At 39.3% G+C, this 26,679-nt stretch overlaps 1 protein-coding gene across 5 annotated transcripts in view; it reads left to right on the top strand.

The window, feature by feature from the left end:
• Positions 1-26,679, top strand: part of WDPCP (WD repeat containing planar cell polarity effector) — a 154,979-nt gene that overhangs the window by 103,600 nt on the left and 24,700 nt on the right. For all 5 annotated transcript variants that reach the window (XM_030489182.1, XM_030489184.1, XM_030489186.1 and 2 more), the window contains 2 exons: positions 3,041-3,104; positions 9,193-9,295. In XM_030489182.1, coding sequence (XP_030345042.1) covers positions 3,041-3,104; positions 9,193-9,295 — 167 coding nt within the window. The remainder of the gene's footprint in view (positions 1-3,040; positions 3,105-9,192; positions 9,296-26,679) is intronic.

Here is a 26,679-nt window from a genome sequence, read left to right as displayed (position 1 = left end):
CTTATCTCTCTTTTTCAAGAGACATATAAGTCTTGATTGCTGGAGTTATTGTGAAGCAAGCAGCAAGCGACAAGGTGCAAGGAGGGGTGGGAAGACACTCGCTTCAAGACTCGTACCCTGTAGATGCCATTTTAGAAAGTAAATATTTGTGCCTTGTAATTGTAGCACAAGAACAAGAGGGAGGGTGTTTTGCTTGCAGGAGGAGGGGGTTGGTTTGTTTGAGGAGATGATAAACTGTAAGTGAAGTGTTCCCAAGACAAAACGTGCTTATAAAACAGACATTATTAGCTTGAGGACAGTCTCATGCTGTACAGAACTCTCTCTAATTGTTCCTGTAGAATAAACCCCACGCAACTTCCATGCCAAAGAGACTCAAAATAATGAGTACATTCTCGTAAAGCTAGTTTGAAAAAAAATGGGCATTCCTGACTGATTTAATAGTGTTCGCCTAAGCAATGTAAACTTGTCACTCTTGTTTGAAACCTCCACCTTATTTTAAAGCAATTCCATTTATAATAATTTATGAAGTATCTGTGATTGTTATTTCCAGCACTCTTGGTCTGTGAAGAGCATTTCTTGAATAGTCTTTTTTCCCCGCTTTTTTTTTCCCTCAGTACAGATCTGAAAATAATGAGCGAACTTCACAGTTTTATGAATAGGGGCCATAATGAGACTGAAGTATGTATATTGACAAGGAAAAAAATCAAAATCTTTGTGAAACAGCAGAGAAATGACAGCTTTGAGGCCACAATTCCATTCTGCAGGTCAATCAAATGAAAAAGTTACTTTATATTTTTTGGTTTCAGGCACTTTTGCCTTGGCTAAAGCAAATGTCATTCAAATAGTCTGTATAGTTATAACTTTGGAAAAACAAAATAATGATGCAGACATTCTTTCTAGCTAGTTGCATAGCTGGTTTCTGTTTGGTTTCCAGTTTCCCCTCTGAGTACCAAGAATGTATATTTAATCCATAATTGAAAAGAAAAATATGCCAGAAAAAGATATACAGGATAACTATTCAAGATATGCATATTTTAACATGTACTTATTTGTCTTAATTAAAGCATAACTTCAGAAGCAGCATTACAACACAACGTATTTTAATGGAAAATCCTTCATAGAAAGCATGTTTAAAAGCTTCAGATATGTAGATGTGCATGATAAAACGGTGGTGCACTGCCTCTTCCCCAGTGATCAAGAGGTTAACCTTAATTCATCTCTTCCCCTCCCTTAAACAGGTTCTGTGAGGAGGGCTGCAAATTAGACTTGGAAGACACAGCAGGAAGATTAGCTTTAGGGAGGAAAGGACTCCCCACTCCAGCTCTTAGGAACCTCACCTGGAAAGTGCACTTCCTTTTCTACTTAAACTAACGTATTATGCCTTCTTGTCACAAATGTTATTGCTTGAGGAAAAGTCCTCACCAGCTCTGTCTCACAATTTGCTGAATCATTCCAGGTGTGCGGTAGAAGAGGAGAGAGCAGTAAGGCTGTAGAAAGAGGGAGGAAGAAAAATGCTTAGGCATTAGGAGGATTCCAGTGTTTTCTCTTGTGCACACTGGCCTAAGGAAGAGCTACAGCATTGCCCACTGTTTCCTAAGATACCCTCAAGGTACAGAACTATGTAAATATTGGCATCCATATGATGCTGTCTGACAATATTCTTTTGGCAAACATAAACTACACCTTTCTAACACTTAGAAATCACAATGCTGCTTTTTCCCTACTGGTCAAAGAAGTCATCTCCTTCTCAAACTTCAAGCATCTACAACTAATCTATTGTTGAAATTGTTCAAAGCTAAAAAAAGGAGAAAACTTCACCAGTAATGAGGAAAATACAGAAATCATTCTATATGCAATCAATATTTTACTTCACAACTGAAATAAAATTGGAATACTTTGTTGTTTTACATGTCTAAAAATTATCACCAGATCTATTCTTGTAGGTATTTTTAAACTGTTTAAACATGCAGTACAAGAAAATGTGTACAAATAGAATCACTTTCTCACTCACATCATGGTTATCTACATCTAGTAGAAGAGAGGCATTAGCCCACTGCAGAATTTCTTGTTGTGGTTAGTGTTTGCCAGTGCAATGTTGTATGTATTCTCAGAAAGCTTCTGATGGATGGCTTGCTTCCTCCCACTTCTGTGGAATTCCCAAGGATTGCAAACAAGAGGATATATACAGCCTTCCACAGTATCTCCATCCCATGCAGGTATTCGTTGTAATTGCCAGGAGACGGTGCATGGTCTAGGTAGAAAGAAGGTGGCAGTCTGTGTCATTACAAATCGAAGCAGCTGTTGTTTAGCAAGCCCTCAACCCACCGAGACCGAAATATTGGTCTCAGTGTGCCACGATACAGCTCTCCTGGGTTAATGGTAAAAGTGAAGTTCCACATCCACACTGTTCACTTCCTACTCTACTGCATCTGTAGGCAATACTCGGGTGGTACCTTCTAGAGCACATTTAGAGGTAACTTTTGCTTCTGAATTTTGCTCTTTTTCTCCATGTTTTACCTCATTGACACAATCTTCTCCACCATAGGATCTTCAGAAAACTCTCAGGAGTCTGTGCTAATACTCGGCTAAGGTTGTTGGGAGGCAAAGCAGTGTCACCCCTACCTATTTTAGTCCTTGGGGATTCATGACTGTTTAGGGTGACTCAGCTGGATTATCATCCTCAGGGAGCTGTATTGAGGGGTCTGTGAGGACAAAACTCAATGCAGTTGAGCTAGAATTGGCTAGCATCTATGTTGTGGCTGGTATCTTTCGAAGGATTGGTTTGTTATGATCTACAGCACCTTCAGCTCCCTTCTGATTCAGCTAGATCTAATGGGACTCAACATTGACCATAACACTTGCTGAAGGTTTTAAATGATGAAGAAGTTCTGCAATCTTGAGTATAATCATACCAAGTTTCCTCAGTAAAGCTTTGGCATCACTTTTGATGAGAATTGAAGCACTTCATCTGCCCACTAACAAAATTTGATGCAGCTCCCAAATTATCCTCAGCAAGTGACATTCCTCCTTTTTCTTGCAGGTATCAGAGATTTGAAAAAGCATTTCTACTGGCTGTTGACATAGGTGCTCGGGACCTGTTTATGGTAAGTCATTTCTGGAGACAGAGGCTGTTATCAGGGTGTTAGTTGTCAGCTTTTGTGCACATTAAAATGGATCGGTGTCATTTGCAGTCTTAGACACATACTGAAGAGAGAACTATTCTACCTGTTTTGCCGTTTGCCATCATGAAACTCATCAATAGGAACTAAGTATCTTTGGAGTCATTGACATTTTCCCTAGCATGGCCTAAAGGCTATTCTTTATTTTCCAGGAATTAATGTATATGTTTTTGAACTTTCCCCTTCTTCATCTGTCCTGATATGGGTGAATGTCATCTTTCACTCTAATAAGCTTATACATTTCTAATCCGTTCCTTTAAGAAGTACAACTGCTGAGTCCTGGACACAAGAGCTGGCCATATCCTGGGGATCCTGAATGCTCTTAGTTTGTCTCTTAGGGTTTTGTGAAACGTGACAAATTATGAACGCTCCTACAGGTACTTTTAAAACAACAAAGCTCAGCAGCATCAACACAAGAGTTTTTACATTTCATGCGCTCTCTGCACCCTCCCATTTAATTAGCTACAAAAGTAAAATTAACCAGCTCTTAAAAGGTCCTCTGTGTGAGCTCTGCAGGAGGCTCTTGTTTTATAAGATCTTGCACCACAATGTCACAGTGAGGTCAGATGGACAAAGCCAATCGTGCTTTCCTAGTCTCTCAGCATGTTGCTGCTCCACAGCTGATTTCATTGTTTTCAAAGAAACAATAGGAAAAGGGCTTGTTGAAAAAAAAAAAAGCCCTTTGAATGATTCGTTTGCTTGACTCTTTTGCATAATGAAGACATTCTGTGGTTTAAATTAAGCTTTGACACTAGATGTTAATATCATTTATCCCATTAAGTCACTTGCCCTGCTAGTTTGATCTTGATATTTAAATTGTATGTTAAATTACACAATTAAATCCTGCTTTTATGGGTTATGAAAATTCCCTTCTAATTATATAAAAAGTTGTGTGAACCTTTTGATGTTTTTTTCACGGCTCTAATCATCTGGCTTGTTCCATCTAATTAGAAAGATGTGAATACTGCGATAAACTTTTCTAAGTGTGCATCAAAAGAATGTGATGGAAAGGTCAGACTTTTAGGAAATTCATTACATGTTTTATGTTTACTCGCCTTGATTTTCCCTCTTTTTAACTCACCTTTTTCCTTTTCTTACTGAATGTAACTTCTTCAATGCAAATTTTATACCTAATCAAACTAAGCACTGCTGCAGCCACATGTAAGATTCAGACTGCAACACGTCTGCAGCAGGGTACAGCTTTTTCTTGGAGACTCTCCCACCATACAGATAATAAATTCTCCAGGAGTAATTCCAGCCATTCTGGCGGAACAAATGACCCAGCATTTGGCCTGCCATCTCAAGGGCCCTCTCTCATATAGCTGAGAGCATTTCCTACATGATCTTTTACTCTTTCCTTCCTCCTGCTGACACCAGGACTGAGGGAGCACCTCTGTCCCCGGGGTGGAGAATACCAGTGCTGGCTCAAGAGATGGATGCAAAGCTGCTAACAAGAGGGAAGGACTGTCCGTACCTGGCTCCACAAGTGGTAACATGTCCTCCTCTCAACAAAAAGGTTCTCCAGCTTTCCTCAGGAGGAGTTTCAGTATTCACAGAAAAATTAGCTCCATCCTTTCCTACTCTTCTTTATTTTCCCTTGCCTCTCTCATCACCTACTCTCCATTTCCCACCTCATCAAGGCTCTTAAACATAAATATATATTTCCATGTAGTTTCTCCTGGCTTACATTACTGTGAGATCAAAACCAGTTCTATATTGTCCTTGTCCTGCTTTGAGATCCTCATAGTTTCCCCTAAATTATGCAACAAGCAGCACACACATCTGCCTCTTCAAATCCTCTGTTAACTCGCTGCCTTCTCTGGGGAAATATCCTTTTGCTAATTCATCTCCTAAAGAAGGTACTAATGAACAAACTTTACAGTAAGCTAACAATGGCACTGCTGTGAGACTACTTAAGTACAGGACTCAAGAAGTTTGAAGGTGCATAGGTCATAAAAAGTATTTGTTTCTGCCACAGTAATTTCTAGGGAATTGGGCTTCATTGCACTAAATACCTTGTGAAAATTAGATAACTTGTTCGCTGAAAGCTTACAGTCCTTCTAGGTATTAGTATAATGATACTATTGCTGAGCAAGGTTTGTGCATACTTCACTTCTGCTTAACACTGAATAATTTCTGCACATTGTTTATATAGGTCAAAATGCAATTAATAACATACACCTTGACTTTACCTGTATTTAAAACATTTATAATTATGTGCAGTACAAATACCTGTACTGTTGTTTTACAAACCATCCAAATCCATTTATAAAACCTCAGATGGCTCTAGGAGTCACATCACCTTATTCCCAGTGAATTTAATGGAATTTCAAGAAGAAATAGTAGACTAAAGAAAGATATCTGCTGTCATGAGAAAATGAGAAAGAAGAAATTTTATTTATTAAAGGGGAACAGAGAAGGAACAAGAGAGGATAGAGAGGAGCAGATAGAACAGAGGCTCAGGAGTTTCCAAACATTGAATACCCATATTCTGAGACTTCTGGGGAGATGTCCTATGTCCTGAAGAATTTATCCTGAGCATCTCTTTCACCAGACAGGGCTCCGCAGTATTCCTATTACTTGTTTTTGAGATTGCAAAGAAGTTTGAGAGAATGCTATCTGAGGGCTAATTTCTGTCAGAGAAATGAAAAAGAAAAAAACCAAAAAGGCTTAAAAGTTAGTCCTATAGCCATGGCGTCACTAGTATGATGCCATAACAAGACACGCATACACTGCTGTGACTCTCCATAAGCTTTACCCTCACGTCACATCTAAGTCCATCAATTATTATCGTCTCCTACAAAGTTCAATAAAAAAATAAAACTGAAAAGGACATAATATCATGAACAACAGCTACATTTATTGGACAGTGACTGATCCAATCTGTGACAGAAAAGATCAAGCATTAGAAGGGTTGTTAGCTTGAAATCCTTTTGTAGTATGCTCCAGCTCTCAGCTGCTGAAAATTCAAAAGGCCATCCCACGTACCAAAGGTAGCAAAAAATGCAAGGAAAAGACACTTTAATAAAACTGTCAGATCTTGGGTGATACACTGATGAGGAAAGTGCATGTTTCGAAGAAATGTTGGAATTTTGCCCAGAAATATCCTATAGACAAATGCACATCAGTGTTTCAAATGACTTTTGCTCACCAAGGGCCAGCTCTGTGAGTCACAAAGATGAGAGTAAAAAGGAAGTAGTCCAAAAAGTAATCAAACTGTTAAATGATAAAATACAGTCCTTTCAGCAAACTCCTGACAAGCAGCTGGAAATTGTTGTTGTTGTCACCATTGTTTTTGAGAGGGATGTCATCTTTGGACTGATAAATTCTTAGATAATTGTGTGGAAAAATCTGTAATGAATATTCAGCTAATTTAATTTTTTTTCTGTTGTTCTTTAAGGCACCCTGTAATCCAGTGCTGCTGCTTTCTTTTTTATTTATTTTCTAGTTTTAGTTATTTTACTCAGTTATAAATTCTTAGAAAAAATCCAATTTTGCTGGCTTGTTTGGGTGAGGAACACCTAAATTTGATCTGAAATTGTCTAATTAGGAGGTTTTATACCTGTAATCTTTTCTTTCTAGAACTTGTTTAGAGACAGAGACAAGAGCTTTTTTTTTTTATTATTGTTCTTTATGACTGCAACTTAAGAAACCATGAAGAAAACCACTTACCAGCCTACTGCTATATCTTTATTTCTTACAAGGCCCCTGTTAGTTAGCAATGGATATGTAGCATCGTTACATTTATGTACTCAAACCAGAAAACACAGGCAAAAAGGAGATCTGAAAATAACAGATGTTTTGATGCAAACAGCATGTACCACCTCTGAACTGAAAGAACTTTTTGTCATTTTCTGCAGTTGTTTCCATCCCTTCCCCAAGTTTGTTATTTGAAAGTGCATTAAAGTATACAATACTTCTCTTAGTTTAAACTGCTAAAAGACAGTTGTTAAGCATAGTCAGAATGTATTTTAAATTAGTGAACACAATCTGCCTATACATTCAAATCTTTCTAAGTTCAGACTTGTTCAAGAGCCCTTATGTTTTCTATTGTTATCTAAATAAGCTGACAATATCTACTGTTCAATCTTCGTAGAAATCATACCTTGCTACTCAGGCCCTTTTCTCCTGACAGCCATGTTAGACCTACAAAGAGAGGAAGTACAGAGTTCGCAACAAGTTCGTAACTCATTACTTTGCTCCAAGACACTTGCACATTTTTTAAATCACACCTGTGTTTGTAATTAGAAAACGTTGCTGTCTCCTGCAGACTGTTGGGATCCTGCAAGGCAGTACTGTGTTTTCCTGCATAATCAGTCTCGGTTTCCATAATATCCTCGGTTTGTTTCTGTTATTATTATTATTATTATTATTATTATTATTATTAAGTGGATAATAAAAGCAGCATCTTTTTCTCCTAACACTATTACTCTCACATTTTTAATGTAACTTCTCTTTCTAGCATAAGGTCACCTTTTCCTGTAAGAGTTTCTGTCATAATGACAAAGGTGTCAGTAAACTCATAATGAGAAGGACAGTTTCACCTGAGATCTTCTGCATTAGTGAGAATGTAGTTGCTTTTATGGTATGCAGAAGTCAATATTTCCAGCAAATACTCATTTTCCCTTTGTCCTGGGTTCAGCTATAGCACTCATTTTTCTCCTTCTTAGTAGCTGGTGCAGTGCTGTGTTTTTGACTTTCAGCCTGGGAACAACGCTGATAACACTGATGTTTTTAGTTGTTGCTAAGTAATGTTTACTCTGACCAAGAACTTTCGCAGTCTCATGCTCTGCCAGGGAGGAGGGGGGCACAAGAAGCTGGGAGGAAGCAGAGATAAACTGGCCCAAAGGGGTATTCCATACCACAGCACGTCATGCCCAGTATATAAAGTGGGGGGGGGGTCACCCGGAAGGCCCAAATCGCTGCTCGGGTCGGACTGGGTATCAGTCGGCAGGTGGTGAGCAATTGTATCCTCTCCCTTTGTTATTTCCCTTATCGTTATCACTATTACCCTTTAAATTCTTGCATGCAGATAGATTGCAGAACAATGGCCAGGAATGGCTTGGATCTTTGGATGCCAAATGGCATCTTCGGCAAAGAAGTGGCGAAAATAAACTTTGCCGAAGCTGTTTTTTCATTTCTCTCGTTTCATTTGTCACATTTTATGCACAGAGCAGCCTGTGGCCATGACACCAAAGGAGAAGGGGATTAATTGTCTCTTTATTAATGGTCAAGGATGAAACTTTACTTGAAGAGCCAAAACCAAGGGCATTGAGGCTGTAATTTGTCAGAGAAATATATTCTCCCACAAACTGTGCTGTATGTAGTACAGGTGGTTTTCACCTCAAACATTAACATGCAATTAAAAAGCCTTGTAATTCAGCATGTCATGATACACCCCTGCTGCAGCCCTCTGATTTTTAACCCTACATGAAGGACTAGATCCTGAGTATTGGCAACTATTTGTTGTTAGACAACAACATTTTTGGAAAGCTTCTTGTGGTCCAGGAATGACTTGGGAATCATGTCACCTGCGTGGGTGTTAAAACCATTGAGCAACTGTTGTCCCAAAAGAGCATTACCCCAGAATTCATGTACTAGGTGGAAACCTTAACACGTTTCAGATAGGGGCTGTCAGCCAGAAGAGTTCCAGTACTTCAGATCTGGTTTACACAGAATCACCTCCTATCAACCCTCTTTTAATTCATGTTGCATCAACAGAAGTTACCTTCAAAGCAGGCAGATTGGTTTCATTCATACACTGAGTCAATAGCTTCACTTTTATCAGTGCATGATTGGTCAGTGTTTTATTCATTGCTGCATTCAACAGCACAAGTAAGATAATAAATTTGCATTGGGAGGGAATTAAAATGTAATGGTAGGTTCATCAGTTCCATCTGTGTTTGTGATCTAAATAATAAAAGAACCTCTTTCTTTCAAAATCCCTTTTGTTACTCCTATGAGATTCATTTTAGATTAATCTCTTCTTTTTTTTTCTCTTTTATTTCCAAAGGACATCCATTACCTTGCACTAGATAAGGGTGAATTGGCACTAGCTGAAGTGGCAAAGAAAAAGGCTAATGACATTGATGCAGAATCAATAACTACTAGAATTGGTAAGAATGAATGGTGTTTAAAAAGCCCTTTTTGTTTTAATCAATACTTGTCCTGTACAACACCATGTTATATTTGTAGGGGGGTTATCGTTTCAAATGCATTGTTTTCTTTGAAAGTAAGATGGTATTTTTGTTCATAACTAAAGAATGAGGCTTATAAAAATATCATAGCTTTGCCTTTCCATACCCATGTGAGTATTGTGTCAATGCAATAGCTACAAAGCAAAAAAGATTTATGCTATGGATATATAGAAAAGTTCAGGCTGTACAAACTGAATGGAGTGAAAGAGGTAAGTGACTGAACCGAAAAATCTTTGTTCATGGTAGTGTTAAAAGTCCAGGTATGGCAATCTCATCCACCTCTAAATTATTTGCTCATACACACTGTGCCAATGACTGGAGTCATATCAAGGAGGTTTTGGCAGCATTTGGATGAAGCATTTACTGATGTGAACACAGGCTCAGATCCTGGCTTTAAAGTAACAGTTTTGGATGCAGTGGGATTTTTGCCATTCAATAAGGAATACTGATGCAAAAACTGCAGGGTCAGACTAATAGCTCCAACACAGACAACTTTTCATGCAGGGGAACGCAGAACTCATGCGCTTTCTCCCTGTACTTCCTCTGAATTGTCATGAAGAGATGTATGCAAATATGTAGAACATTCTGATTTCATGCCCATAGTATGAACCAAGCAGAAAGGGTCTAAGTCTCATTAGCCAACCTCCAGCAGAGAAAGCAGACAAAGAGGAAAAAAAAGAACACAAAATGTTTGTATAAAATATGCAGTGCTGTTTTGGTTATTCTACTGCATCTTTGAATATTATGAGGAAATCACTGAGCTTTTGTCCTTGTCCCATGCCAAGAAGTAGAATATGATTAAAACTCAGAAGGAGTCAAAAAAACCTTTCAGATCTTGAGTAACGTAGGATTCTTCTAGAACTGCACATCTTGGTGTTTACCCAGAACATACAAGCAAATATACAGAAATGCAGAGAAGTTGTATGTGCGTTTATGTAGCTGTTTCTATATATTGTATAAATCTATGGCTTTCAAGGCTATGCAATACAGTATCACCTGCTTCCCTCTCCAACAGAGTGGAAATCAAGCAGTGCCTGTCCTGAACTCTTTTCTCCAGGGTCTTTCATTTTCAAGTCGCTTCAAGCATTTTTTGCACCACAGCTGGGCTGTTGGGCAAGCCCTTTCATCACTAGGATTGCCAAAGCCAACATTTGTTTAGGTCATCTGTTACTGGGCACTCTTTATAGTGTACAGTTATATTTCCCTTGCTTTCTCTTCTCTTACTTCTTAGGTAGTTGTCCTCTGCACCTAATAGAACTAAGATACTTAAGACTCTAACACTTAGTCCAGAAAATTTAGGCTTCAATCTGTGTCTTCATTTAATTCCGTGCAAACTTACCCTATTACTAGATTCCTGAAGTTTTTTAAGTTTACTGAGAGCCTTATGTAGTATTATAGACATATAAGCAAAGAGAAGAAACCTGAGGTACTCACATATGTCTTACTTGCATATCAGATATAATATATGCATTACTACAGTTCAGTTGTAAACATGCAGGCACGCAGCTTTCCCCTCCTTCAGAGCAGTCCTACAGTTAGCTCTGTAATGCCCCATAAGCATAAATTATTAAAGTCATTTTATATGATAAAGTCTTTAAAGTGCTCTCATTTGCTGAATAATTAACTATCAGAATGATTTAAAATACTTTTCAATGCCCCAGGGACAAACTGTCACTGAGATTCAGTTTATAAACAGTAATGAATTTGCATCCAATTCATTTTATATGAAAATAAACAGTAATCTCCCATGAGTTCGTTTCACTGCAGATTGGATCTCACCTTAATCACGTGAAATCTTACCCACAGGTTTTGTCTTATACTTTATTCCAACGTCTTTTCTTTATGATGTTTTTATTTCATAAACTAGTGTTAGCAAAAAAGGTGTCAGTGAGAGGCATGAATTCTGTGGACCCAGTGAAAACAAAAGATAACAAGTGCTTTTTAAAAAAATTACTGTATTTTTCAAACATTTTGAGAGGGAAAGAAAAGCTCATGCCAGAGCCAGAAGTTTTAAAATGCAATTTCAAACAAGTCCCTGCCCCATAACCATCTCCTAAGCCCAGTCCTCTTCATCTAGTCCCTGCTCTCTGGAGCTTTAAGCCACTCAGTTCACTAGTGGTCACACTTCCCAGATCAAATCCCAAACTTCTTGAGCAGCCACTTCAGGCTTCTCAAGAAGGCAGCAACCTAAGCAAACAGAGGGAATAAGGTGCTATTGATCCCAAGTTATACTGAACACCTCCCTAGATAATATCTGCCCTCCCTACAGCATGTTTTATATATATATATATTACAGTATAATATTTAGTCCTAAATAGTACAAATGTGAACTGTTCTCATCTATCAACATCTGATGATATTTCCTGAGCTAGGCCATGACCAAAATTCGCTCAACACTACTTGAAAATAAGATGAGTCAGTGATCCTGGCTGCTTCCCAAGCCCTTGAGAGTGCTCCATCTTGCCCCAGATATGTTTAATTTGTCAAGATATTTCTGTGTACAGGGCTCACTTCAAACATAATGTATTTCAAACTCAGACTTTTGGAAAAGTTTCAAGCTCCTACATATAATGTAGAATGACAATGTAATTTCAGCTGAAATTTATAGATGTCATCCAGAGTTCTATAATCATTGGTGGATTGTTCACATATATTATATCAAGATTTGTGTCAAGATAAAACTAAAAATAGATTGATTCTTTTAAAATTTTCTGAATTTTAGCTCTTCTCTGTTCATCACATGATTGCGGTTAGCTATACACTGTTTTGAGGAAGCCACTCTCAAAGCTAAGAATGTCTGGGTGTATGTGGTAAAAACACTTGCAGACCTTCAGAGCATAGTAGTTTGGTGAGAATATTGCTGAGCAAAGTCAAGTGTCAAGTGAGCTTGCTGCCATGGTTTTGGCAGAATCAGATATTTTGTTCAAATGATTAAAATCTTCTAACAAAATTATTCTCCTAAGATTTTATGTTTGACAGCCTGTGAAAATGCATCTTGAGGCATGAGAAGGTTGAACTAATGGTACTGTACATCTCAGAGGCTGCATTAGCTGTCTCCTCTTCCCTCACTACCATTTTATCAGCACACGAGTGGCCATAGATACTGTGGTTTCCTCTGCCAAAGATTTTCTGTTGAATTATTTCTGTAGTAGATCTACGAGTTCCTTAGTGAGGTCAGGGAGTTCTCTCTTAGCCTTGCCTAAAATGTATGCTGTGCACATCATTTAACTTGATTAAAACAGAGAGGAGTTTCTTCAGTGTTGTTAGTATTTGTAGGTTACTAATGAGTTCTGTTTATGGATGTAATCTTGTGTATACGATCCTGGGACAATATTGTCCCTGGTACAAGTGTGTCTGTTCAATGCTGTAAACTGTAGGTTGCTAATGTAAAACTTGAGTTGCAAAGAACTGACATAGCACAGCCTGTTAAGAGGTGCCATAACTAATAATGATCATGGAGGTGAAGAACTCAGCCTTTCAGACATCATTGCTTAATGAATATCCAATGAAGAGCATATGTAGTCAGTGTCAGAAAGTTTCCCAAGGCCAACTTCCAACAGATTGCATTAGAGCCTAGCAAGATGATTTTAACCTTCGAATCAATAGCTTTCACCCAAAAGGGATTCATGTTATGACAAGATAGATAACTGCTGCATAGTTGAAAGGCAAATTGGGAAACCTTGTATTTCTACTAAGAATTAAATTCAGAATATTAGTAATGCTAATGTTTAGGCAACATTTTTAACAGAAGTATCTTAGTAAAAACACTGATGTTGAGATAATTGCATTGTCCTGAAATGCTAGATGAGACTGACTAACATTTTGGTGGTTCAGTTATGTCTAATGAAAGAGCTTGAGGTTTTTCCACTTAAAACAGAATTTTAAAACATTTCTGGAAATATTCCATAATGTTTGAAAGTGAGATAGGAAATCTTGACAGTTCTCACAGAGACTGAGGTGTGATTTCGCACACCATTCATGAAATGATATTTAAAATGTAGAGGCCCTAAATATTTCACCTTACTGGCAAGGAACGTCACCAGTTTGAACCTTAAATGGAGAACTTGTTCATTTCTTCTTAGTTCTGTGATAACTATTTTATGTTCTTTGTGATAATTAATAATGACACATGCTATGGTGTTTTGTCTTCCATACAGTGTGTCTTGTGATACCAGTCTGGTCTTGCATACAGTGTGCTACCTCCAAATCACTTGTAATTTACTCAGCTCTTCCTCTATTCCTGACAGTCCTGGCAAGCCTGCTTGCATTTCAAGACCATGTTTAGAATTGTCCCTCTGTTTTTGTAACCTTCTCTGGCCCTGCATTAGCCTAGTTGACAACATTTATTCCTCTTCTGATCCCTAATGACTCCTTTCATCTATCAAGCAATAGACTTCTTCCTTACCTTCATATGCCTTCTCTGATGCTGATGACAGTCTTCTTCATTTCCTACTCTTGGCACACGCATCTTTCCCTTGCTATCAAGTTTCAAGATAACTGAGAATCTTAGCCTTTTATTTCATAGCATGATTGTTATTTCACTGTGTAACATGTTTATGATATGCTTAAAAGGTACTATCCAATGCACAGATGAACTGTGATCTGGAAAGACTCAGGGGACACCTGCTCATGCTACATTTTTTTGGAGCTCTACTCCCTTTAGTGTAAATATAAGATCTCCTATTTATTTATTTATATATTCAGTTTAAATCAATCAAAACCTCTGGGATCAAATCCTTTGCCTTTATTTTTCTAATATGTGACTTTTTCTTCAGAGAGACAGAAGAACGTTTTTAATGAAAAACATTTTTTAAGTATGATTGGCAGTTCACCTATGGCAAGAAATCAGTTTCCACAAGCACTTTCTAAATTTTGTGCCACACAAGATGAATGTCTTTGAAGATCCATAGTAATTTGAAATGATTTAACTGTGCTTATGTATACACTCTCATATCAAGCCACACACAGCATTTGATAGAGACCCCACTAAACACAATGAAATGTTTCCACCACCTCTAGTGGGCTTTGGATGGGGATTTTAGCAATAACGAGCTCATGTGTAGGCCTGGCATCACCAGAACTCCTTCTCTCTACAAAAAAAATTACAAAGAGCCTGGTGTGGCTCTTATCAGATACTGTGTCCGTATCAAGGATGCTCTACTTGATATACACTGCTTGAGTCCCCTGGTTTCAAGAGGAGCTGATGGCGCCCAGCACTTACGGCATGGAAGCCTATTGCAGTGGTAGTTCTGAGTGCACGGCCTGGCGTACCTGCCTCTTTGGGAATGCAACAATATGTTCCCATATAACTAAGTGTATCTGCTGGATCTTCTTTACTCTTATGTTTAGCTTTTTGTTAATCAGATTTCTATTTTTCCCACTAGTAGGGAGGAGTTTACTCCATCGAGAGGTTACGGGCCCTCAGTGCTCCTCTCCATGTGTTCTTTTCTGGAAGTGGAGTAGTTTGTTTTACTTAAGGTCTATAGTAATGCCAAACTATTTTTGATGCTCCACCTCATCTCACCTCTCCGCTTACTTGTGTCATGATGTCAGTTTTGATCTATACCTTTCCACTGCTAGACAGCTTTGCCTAAAGACATAATCTGCAGCCCCTAATAATTATAAGTACATCAAAGGCTAGCTAGTTTGCTTAGCTGCAGAGGTCTACACAAAGATCTGTGTATCTTCACTTGAAAGAGATTTATAGTTTTGTGTCAAGCTTTAGAATAATCATGGCATTCCATTTTTTCCTTTCTTTATTATGAGATATTTTTGCCCACTACAGAACCTGGTTTTAAAAGCACCACTATACGCCTGAAATGCAGATACTATTCTCCTTAATATTTTAATGATCATCATATTTTGTAATATCTGTCAGCAGTAAAATTATGCCCTGTTTAATATGAAAAAGTCTTACCAAGAAGACACAATTTTTTGTTGATAAGGTTTTTTGCTGTCATTTAAAGTGATGTGTTGCATAGAAAAAAAGAAAAATCAGTAACTGGAAGAGCCGGTTTTAGGGAGTTTTGTTTTTTTTTTTTGTATCTATAACCACATACTATGACTGGTTTATAAATAAAAAAATCATAGTATTTCCAGATTCTGGAAATTGAAAGGAGTTGTCAGTGTCTGATCTGTATTTATTCTACTAATGGTTAGGTTATAGCAAAGTATGTGAGGTTTCTCATCCCAGATCTTTTCAGTATATTTCCATTTTATCTCTGTAACCTCCAGCAAAGTTGGTGCACATAGACAATAAAGAATGGATGACACTAATTACCAAGTAAATAACTTATTTTCCATGGCAACATATCAAGAAGTAAGTTACAAAAAGTGAAAACAATTCACGGAGAGATATTGCTTGGGTAAGGATTTTACATTATAAAGAATAGTTCACCATAAAAGAACTAGAAGGGATGCTCATGGCATGGCACTGAAGCAAAGAGAGGCAAGTCAGTATCCATTGACATTATAGCTAGGAAATTAAGTTGGGATTTGGCTTCTCAGTACTGACTCCATAGACTGAAGTCAATTTAAACATAAAGCACACATAGTTAAAATAACTGTTGAAATAAACTATCAAAGAAATTGATGCATGGAAAGTGTCTGCATGGAGACTAAATGAGTACCTTTCTGGGAAATAGGTTTTAGCCAAATACAATTTATGCATTAGTCAAACGCAAGTTTTTCTGGCTTGGTGTAGGATACCTGTATGAAATTTAATGGCCTCTAATTTACTGTAGGTCAAACTAGATGATTTACACTGCATCATTATAATATAATATTCATGTTCTGGATTCCAGTCTTGCCTACAGCTCTGTGAAAAAGCCCCTGGTAAATCTCCCATTAGCTTCAAAAGGCCCACATGTAGGCTAAAAGACTGCAGTTAAAAGCCACATAATGTATATTTACACATCTCCTACTATGCACGTGTGTGTGTACATAAGTGGGTGTTGTATTTACACATACACAGCCAAAATCTGGCCAGTCATAAAAATAGCTCCAAATCTGAACACAAGCACTGGATTAACTATTACATATTTGTATTTTGCTTCATGACATCTGCAGCCACAGAATTTGCTGCTGCCTTTTTTCTGAAAGAACAAGAAATAATCACAGGAGGAGGCACTTCTGTAATGGCTGTGACTGGCTGAGAGCTGGGTATCTGTCTGTTCACGGTGTGTCAGGGGCATGTTTGTGTTACACACCCTAGAGCCATCCTTGAGCCTCTAGTTTTCTGGTAGAGAATTCACCGATTGCATTTCTGTGCACTGAAGAGAGCTGGCAAACACATATTTGCATGGCAGCTGGTATGTGTTTTGTCCTGTTTGTTCTGCGTAACGTAACGTGATGTGACAGGCTGCAATTCATCACATCAGTGGCATGACAGCAGAGGAATTGGAAAAGATGTATAATGATGGGCTGATGCGAGGTGTCAATTTAACATTCGATTATAATAATTCAACATTAAGTCTTTTTATAATCATCTACTGAAGAATTATCATCAAATATTCCCTGTGCAGGTGAGTTTTAGAAGTGGGGACCAGATATAGCATAGTCAACATCAGGGGAAGGCTGTAGATTCTATGCTCAGAAGGACCCACTCATATAAATAAGAGGATCTTTGTACATCTGGCTTCTGATCAAACAAACAAGCGAAAACGTTGAAGGACTATGTATTTATTGCCTCCTCCTTCACTACACTCCGCAGCCACACCACAGGCCCTTAAGTGGGGATACCATGGAATTGCCTGTGGCAAAATCAGAGGTTGAGGCTGTTTTCCTCCAAAGAATCCTGCACAAGAGACTGCTTGACAGTTCACCCCTGAAAAACTCCCGCAACAAAAGCGAAGGTGTTTGATGGCCTGATGTTAGTTCTTGTTGAATGCTTTCAGCCTAACAAAGCCAAGTTCCCTGTTAAAATCCTGTCTTAGGGCTGGTGACATTCTAATCAGGATGTCACTAGTGAAGGCTATACTGAAAAGCTCAGTGGGGCCTGAGAGTGAGCTTTGCACCCATCGCTGTTGTTGGTCTTGCACTTTATAAAGTGCCAAACTTGGCCAGAAGAATGAGCTGTTTAAAAAAAAGCTTTGGTGAAAAACTGATCAACAGTGCCTAATACAAGGCAATAAGCACATCCAGATTTAATGACTTTTTTTCTTCCCTCAACATACACTCTGTATGTCATTTCAGCTATTTGAAATATCTTTTCCCTAAATACTCTTCCTGTTGGTCTGCACCAATCTTTTTACTTTAAATCTCCGTGCCATGAAACTGCTGCAACTCCTGAACTCATGCATGAGTAATATCTGCCCTTCAATAATATTTTCACATCATTCAAGATACTAAAAGTCCTGCATCGTGCTAGGTTTCAAACTGTAAAATTCAGTCTTAAAAATAGATTTTGAGGCAGCATCAGTTATCTCTGCAAAGCTGACGTTATGAAATGGCAAAATATTATAATATGATGTAAAGATATCATTAATAATAGCTTATAAGCATGTATGTTGATCATTATAATTAGTTACTTACTGCAGGTGCACTGCCAGTGTCCCACCTTTTCATCTTTATGATAACCTATGATAACCTAAGATGCAACAACCACTTCATTTCTGCCTCCTGCCCTCCCAGCCCAGCGCCTCGGCTGCAACGCCTGCCTTCCCCTGGAGCTCAGGCTCCCCAGCATCCCTGTCCCTGCTTCTCCTCTGCCCTCTGGGAGGGCACAGCTTCCCCCACACACAGCCTTGCCTGTATTTAAAGTGTGTTTGCAAGGCTGCGTTTGATGTCAGCACCAAGGTTTGCTGTGCCTGACTCCACCGGCCCCGTCTGGATGGTGCTCAGAGCTCAGCCTGACATCTCGTGAGGGACCAGTGGCAGCAGTTACAAAGACTTTCTTGCCGTCCTTCAGCCCTGATGGCTCTGATAGCATCTTTGAGTCCCTGCATACCACAAGATCAGTAAAAAGTCGGGGTATAGTTCTCAAATTAGATCCCATGGATTAACCACTGAACTGATAGTTTTAAAACTTTTACTGTAAAGGAATGTGGAAGACAATATTCTTTCCTGTAGAATTGTGTTAAAAACCTATGTATGACTTCCAGTTTTTTCCAAAATACAACGTTTCATAACAACTGCTAGCATATATGTTGTGCTTGATGTAACCTACCTTCTGCTACATCATACTATGGTTATTCATATACCTCTGCTAAATTAAGTCATTTCCTTTGCTAATGTTCTTACTGCTGAAAATCCCTCCTGGAGATGTCCAAATACTCCTGAAGAGCACCAGGTGACGATCAGATTCTGGGGCCATCCCAGAGACTTTGCAGAATGAGCCCTGGACTTGATCTTATGTCAGCTGGAAGCATTGCTGCTCATGAACCATCAGGAGCCTTACATGAGCTCACCCTCAGACCGCACCACGTAACCCAGGGGAGGAAGGATTTGGGACCCAGTCTAAACTTCTCCTGAATCATCATTTGAAGTTCATTGCTACATTTCACCACCCCTCTGCATAAGTAATGCAAACTTTTATTAACCAGATGAAAGATTATGGCTACAATTAATTATTTATTTTACTACATAGGACGCATTGTGGCAAACAAAAAACAGCTACAGAGTGCTTACCTTAGGCCTTTGCTTTTAGCTACCAAATAGCAAGATGTTTAGCTCACAGCCGCGGATATGGAGCCTAGTCTGCTGCAGATTGTCCTGCTGACTATGCTGTTGTCTCCTCTTAGGTATGTAAGCAAAGAATTAGGACCACAGCATTCCACTCTGATCACTGTAATAAACAGAATTTTAACAGTAAAACATTCCAAAAAAAGTTGTGATTTCCTCAGTAATTCCTGAAGGAATCATGAGCATTAGTTAGTGCCTTATTTTCATATATTATTGTCAAGTACACCAGCCCAACCTATTCCTTTGTGTGTTTGAGAGCTTTGCTGCTCACTTCTTTGGATAGAAACAACACCGCAGGTGAGGAACTGGATAAAATTAGACCTTACCAGCCATCACCAACCTACTGGATGAGTTTGGCCAGTTTATTTTAGCCTTCAGTGCTTTTTTACCCTTTGGAGCCTGTATGAGCTCTCCGTGACTGGCTGCCCATCCTTTCGGCAGTATCCAAATCCCCTGCTGCAGCCCCTCGCTCTGTCACACTGTGCCCTCAGCTTCTCCTCACTGATGCTGCATATCCAGCACTGCCCTCCCAGAGTTTAAGCACACAGTCAGGTGAATTCCATTTTCTAAGCTCACTTATTTTCTATAATTTGAAGGAATTTTTCCAGCACAGGGTAAAAACAGACCCCTGCGAAGTCAGCCATAATACTCGAGTTTGTATCTGCCATTAGGTGTCAGTGTGACAACAACCATGATACACAAAGGCTGTTCCGGGGCGTGCAGGGATACCACCACCCCATCCTAAACTTCTCATTTTCGACTCAGGCAAAATACAATATGCAACTGAGGAGGGAGGAGGTTGAAGAAAGCAAGAAATATTTTCTTTCAGGTTTTTTCCATCACCTCGTTGAAGTTATTTACTAACAGATAAATCTGCATTTCATTCAGTGTATCTCAGGTTCCTGGTGCTGCAGTTGTTAAAGAAGTGTAATATTTACAAAACCAGGATAAAAGCTTCTGCACACAGTGATCTGACACCCTCTTTTGGAGCAAAAGAAACAGTCAATACTATTAGTAATTTACAGTCTGCAGGAGGTAAACTGCTTTGCCCATACTCAAATGTTAAATTAGTCATGTAAGTTGATGCTTGCTGATGTTGATGCTTATAAATGGGTCCTGCACAAGTTGGTTAAAATACTATATTAGAAAAACAATTAAAAGTTCCACTCATTCAGAAGAAAAGGATATAAAAACTTTTAAAACTAGTTTTAAAGCAACTTTTTGTGTCTGAAATACTACCTTATTTTGGTGTACCGGTGGTGTGCATGGTGAAGGAATAGTAAAAACATGACTTATATTAAGGAGGTTGCAATTGTTTTTAAACAGTTTCAGGCACTTCTCAAAAAGAGATGGCAAAGGTAGCGAACAGGTTTTGGTTACATGGGAGTTTTGAAAGTACAGTTTTAAAATAAAAATCAGGGCTTTTTTGGGAAAAAAGTATTTTCAGAAGAAAATTTATTTTTTAAAAAATTTCCAGTTGCCTCTACTGTTGAGAATACCCCAAGTACTTGTAGGATAGCAATTTTTTGCCTTATGTTTGAAACTGGAAATGTTTCCACCATGAACTTTAGTCAGATTTAGATCAGGTCAACATAATGGCTAAATCGGCTTGGCTTCACCAGGATCAGGGAATCTGTTGTGCAAGAAGATCGTTTGGATTCAGCTTCGACTTCTCCTTTGAGATGGACGAGATTGTGAGCATCGCTTGAACTTGGTGAGGGTTTTTTTATATTGATAGACTAAATCTTGAGTAGCACCATGCTGCTGTAATAAGCATCTGAGCACACTGGCTTTTCTTTTAGCTACTTCCAGTTTTCTAGTAATTGCATGATGCAGGAGTGGTTAGTCCTGAGCATGCGCTGCACAGTCCAGAGTAATCCTAGCCAAGGCAAGGATCCTCAGGTACCATCTGTGCTACAGTTCCCCACGTTGGGTAACTGCAGTTCTCTTTATGAGAGCAAAGGCTTCCAAAATTTGGTAGCCCTGCCCCCTTCAAGTTGGGGGTAGGGAAAGTAAAATCTCATGTGCCAATTTGACCTTGTCTTTATAAAAGAAAATTATAGGCATTAGGAATAGAGGAGATGCCTGATTAAATGACTCCAGCCACCTGCTAATGCAGGATTGTGAAGTAATCCTTGACCATTTTCATATGGAGAGTTGCCACAATTATGTTCTTCCATACTTGTGCTACTCAGCTTGTCTGCAAAGCTGTCTCCTATGCTTTAGTTTACTTGTACCCTAACTCTCTTTTGCTTTCTACTATTTTAAATAGCAGTGATTAAATCTTTCTTTATATTGGTAGTAATGGGGGCTTGAAAGTTCCTGCTGTCCTACACATCTGTTTTGACTTTGAAATATAAATTGAAGAACTCCTTATTTTTACATGTGGTTTCAGACCAGGATCATCTTCTTGTTGGTGGTACAAAGGGAGCAGATGAAATTGCCAGCTGGGCTAGCAGTTCAAGAACCCCCAGCAATGACCACTGTAGCTGGCTGTGTACCCTGCTCAATCGGGGCCCCAGGGGAGGTATAAATAGAGGCTTCAGGGTTAGGCACAAACTGCTCACATGGCACTCTCACCCAGAATTAGTTTAGGTAACTTTGCTGATTTTGAAGAAAAGTCATAGTAAAATAGACCCAAAAGCAGCAGAAAGCTGTAAGCCTGCTTTAAACAGAGCGCTGTTCTTGTAGACAGAGTATTGCTTCAAGTTGCTCTTCACAGATCAGAAGGGACCATGGTGATGGTTTCCTTCTGACTGATCCCTTCTCCCTGCAATGGGCTGAGTTCCCACCTGCAGCCTAAACCAGTCCCAAAATGTCCCATAAAACATGAAGTGCAAGGAAGGGTTTCCACCCTAACTCGGAAAAGAAGCAGAGGAAGCAGAGTCAGGCTGTAAGGAAGAACTGCCAGGACATAGTGACAACCAGGTAGATAGCAAACATCTCTGGGTGATGCATGTCTGTGTGAGAAGGACTGGTGGTGGTATGTAAGGAAAGAAAAAGATCTCTGTGGCGGTGCAGGAATGTGGAAAGATGCTTTGTAAGGGTGTACTTTCCATATTGAACATTAATTGCTTTCCATGGATACAAAATGCACTTGAAGTGATGAAAGGAGTGGCTGACAAACAATGCTGTGTTCAACAGGTATCAGAGAATGCAGCCTAGGTTAACTGCCTGCTCTTAAAAAAACTTTTTTTCTGAAAAGGTGAGCATCTCTCCAAGACAAATTCTTATCTCTAAACTCCTGTTGTCTACTTCAATGAGAGGAGGACCAAGAAAGGGAATGAAATAAGGCAGTGAGGCCATGGTGTTTTTTTTCCCCTGGCATCAGGCATCAGCTCTTTGCATCTTTTCCCATGGACTTTCCTCCTGGTTCCCTCCAGAAGCACAAGCAATGTCAGGAACTGCCCACAGCTGCCTCCTGGGCTCTGAGCTTCCCAGGCGGCATCCACAACCACTGCTCCTGCTGACGGTGTTTATTTAAATAGGCAGGGAGAAAGTATTTGGTTTTGCAGAAGGCAGAGTATTGTAAACTACCTCCGTGAGGTTTTAAAAAGAAAACCCACTCTGGTATTCACACCACTCTGTAATTGGAGATTACCAGTCAGATGAAGATCTTCCCAGGGATGGAAAGAACAGCCTGGGAATGAAAACCCCACTGTTTCTACAAGGTGGCATTTCTCCTTCGAAAGGGTAGTTGTCCCCTTTCCAATGCTTTATGTTTTCCCTCTAAATTAGTCTCTTCTAATGTAAGGGGTGGAAGGAAAGTGTCAACCCATCAGTCAGGGTTTTCAGATGCCAATACGGTCACATCGGCTTTTAAGGCCTTTGGGCACCCAAACCACAGAATGCGCTGGTGGTTATCAGCAAGTCTGTGCAGCAAAGCACTGCAGTGCGTGAGTGACAGGCCGTAAATGCCTATCAGGGAGGACCTGCCCTTATATCTGCTTCAGTGGCTTTATTAACCACACCTTTCTGGTGAATTGTGAAGTGTCGGTCAGGGTGCTCCGGAGATGGTTAAAACAAGGCGTGCTCTAATACCCCAACTTCTTTCATGTCCTAGTGCCTTGAGGTGCATTTAGAAAATGCATCCAAGTTTTATCTCATGATGTAGGATTTAGCCAAGAGACATTGAACAGAGCACTGTGTATGTGTCATTAAGAGAGTTTATGAACAGGATGTCAGTACGCATATTGCGCGTGTGTATATGTGTGCAAACAGACAACTTGCACGTATACGCATCACAATAAAGTTTTAGACTTTGGAGGTTTAAAATAACATGGTACCTATTGTTGTTTGCTATTGCACCAGTGTTGCTAATTTCTATGCAGATACACACACCGAGACACTCCATTAAAACCTAGCCCTCATTTTATGAAAACTTATCCAAGAAATTCCCAACTTAGTATCCTAATTCTTAAAGCACAAAAGGCATTACAGTAAGTCAGTATTTTTAAAAGGACTGAAAAAGTACATAGGTATTTTCAATTTTAGTATGTGGAAAGCTGGCTTCTGTTAATCTCTGCAGGTATTAAGCTCATTGATATGAATAAATTTAGTCTATATAACCTTCCAACAAGAGTAACATTTTTCTTCCATGAAACTCATTGACTAGGAGCACATTAGTCTGGCAGAGGCCAGAAAGCAATACTGCTTTGTAATTTGGACTTAATTTACAGATACTATTCCCATTTTTCTGTTATTTGGATTAGGCAACTAACTGGTCCCAAGTTTTTCTTCATTAAAAGAAAAAAGAAAAAAAAAATCTTTTTAATAAGTGTGTGCTTCACACTTTCAAACTTCAATAGCACAGAATTTTTCACTAGATCAGAAAGCTGATTTAATTTGCTGCTAGGTTAAATGTTAAAGGTTTCAGTCTTATGACCATGGATTCTCAAATTAAATTCAGTGCATTGCTTAAATTTCTAGCTGCAGTGCATTTAGCCTAATTGCTTTGGTAAGTTGGGTGCTTAGTAACTACTACTCTTCTGCATTTTCGTCTTTAAAGGCAAGCAATGAAATAAGCCTAAGGGGCACAGGTGGGCTAGCCTGCTCTTTGGGATTCACCTGTGGGGTCTTTGGATATCTCTTCCAGTCTGACCACATCCTCAGACCATGTCTGATGAGGCTGTTCTGCTGACAAGGGAGAGCATTTAAACACCTGTAGGTTTTAGCTATTTAAGCCCAAATCAGTTTTGAAGCAAGAAAGGCTGAACGAAATGGTTCAGATTTCAGTCAGTTGTCAACTAAATGTGTGCACTGGGCCTTTAAGTATTTGGCCAGACACATCTTGATTGCTTAGCTTTTGTTTTCACCCTTGGAAAGTCAGCTGGATAATACCCTGCAGCCAAAGTCTATTCTGTGATGCTATAAGCAGGCTGGGCCAGGGGTTGGTAGGGGGGGTGAGAGGGAGAATTAACAAAAAACAGAGTTATGTTTTCTGTAATTTATGTATTTATGTATTCCCCAATTTTTTTGTGAGCCAAGCTATTTGCAGTCATTTTCAGTTTCCTTGCAATATTAAATATAAATATCATAACAACTAAAATGATACCACTGATGGAATTTTTAAGGTGGGCTCTTCTTGGGGAAGAGTCACAATGTAAACACAGGGGGGATGGAAGCAATAGAGGAAACTTCCAGCAACTGCACCGGGCAGGGGCAAGCCCCGAGTGTCTAGTTTTTTCCTCTTTGTTTACAGCATTTTTAAGGATTAGAGTTCTCACGCAACATATATGTCATTAAATGGCTGATGCTTCTTTGCACACGTTGCTGTGATGGCCTGTGGCAACCTGAATTAATTGTTTCAGTAGTTGACGGTGGTTACTAGCCATAATTATTATAATTTACATTTATAAAAACTTTTTTCATCTAAGGATCTCAAAATGCTTTTTGCTTTTGCTCACATTTAATTAAGCTTCACAACATCCTGTGAGGTAGGTGTCAAGAGTGTTGTTATATCACTTTTTACACAGGTTTCTCTAAGAAAACAAGGTCACTCTCTAACATGACTGGTATGTGGTTCACATCACACTTGCACAGGACGGAGCAACTAGCACAGCTGCAGGAATTAGGGGTGCTGATCTAGGTCACTTTGCATTTTCCACGTAGCTCTTGCTGCTGCCACACTGTGTGGGCACATGCACTAAGCCACCATAAACATAGCCAGAGCAACCTCAGTCCAGATTTCCAGTCTGAGATGGCCCTTTCTTTCCCAGAAGTGCTCCAGCAGCACAAAAGTCTTGGGAAGGAAAACAGATAAGCATCCTGCATATTGCACAAGATGACGTAACCCATTCTGCAAAGATTTGTTCTTTCTATAATTTTCGACCTGATTTAAGCCTTTCTTTGGCATCTGCGCACAGCAAGTCATTTCTACTGCAGCCTAAGCCAAGAAACTTGCTGCAAGCAACAGAAAGTTACCCTTTATCAGTCACTCGCTTGTTCTAGAAGAGGCTGCACTCACTTCATCTCCAGCCCGTGCCAGCCTTAGACCCAACCTTATGGGCAGTCAAAACTTCTGAGATCTACTAAATCCTAGATTACCACTTGACTGTGGTATTAAAAAGTGAGCATCAACTCGAGCAAGATAGACTTGGAACTTGAGGGGACAACAGGAGGAGACAGTTTTCAAAAGCTCATTTCCTTCTTTTTCAAACATATGACAGTGTTGTTTAAATTGAACCTGGCTCTCTGTAAGCTCTGTTGATCACTATACTAGCCCTGAGGAAGACAGGTCTAAGTAAATGTTGCAAATTGAGTAAGAAGTCCTGGGCCATACCTTCATGAATTCTTTACCATGCCCATCAATTTACAAGTGCTTGTTTACATGTGTCAATGACCAGATTAGCTATTTTGAAAGAATTCTACCTGTGGATGCACTTATTCCAAAATAAAAGCCACTTTGCTCTTCTAGATTAAGTGGACTTACAGTTAAAGATTGGTTATTCTGAACAACACGAGAAAGAAAGTATTTCCTTCCTAGAGTAGACCATTCAGAAGAAATATTCTGAAACAAGCTGTCTGGCTAATTTCTCATGTTGATGCTTTTTCAGGCCCTGACATAGTCACACAGTCATCAACAACCATTTTTCTTTCAGTGCATCCTTTTCCCAAAGGGAGCGTGCCAGTCAGGTTGTTTTTGTCAGAGGTCTTTGCCTGACATTATTTCTGCTTAAACTATCAGCATGAAATAATTTCTGAAAGCGTTCCTGCTTTGTCTAACACCAAAAAGCACTGATAGAGCACAAAGAGAAGAGTCTTCAATGTGTCCTACTCCATTCATAGCAGATGTGAGTAGCAGCAGAGGCTTTGTCCTGGCTGCTTTGGAGGAGCACCCCAGTGAAGCCCAACGGAACTCGGTTCCGTGCCCCAACTTAAGCATGTCTGGAGCATCCTTCAGGGATGGTATTGCTCATCCCTGATTCTTTTCAGTTCCCCTAAGTCAACGTACAGGATTTATTCTGGTCCATGTTTCTCTTGTGAGGGAAAGAATGCCTGCCAGTGAGAGGAGAAGGTCTGGCACAAGAACTTACGTAATTTCATTTCACCTGATGCTGTCTACTTCACTTTCAGCAGAAATAGAAGACAGTTATTGTGCTAAGCCTGAATTTTATGAAGCT

The sequence above is a fragment of the Strigops habroptila genome, chromosome 6 (assembly GCF_004027225.2).
Source record: "Strigops habroptila isolate Jane chromosome 6, bStrHab1.2.pri, whole genome shotgun sequence".
NCBI classification, from domain to species: Eukaryota; Metazoa; Chordata; class Aves; order Psittaciformes; family Psittacidae; genus Strigops; species Strigops habroptila.
The sequence above is the reverse complement of the archived record's forward strand: the minus strand, read 5'-3'. Positions and strand labels throughout refer to the sequence as shown.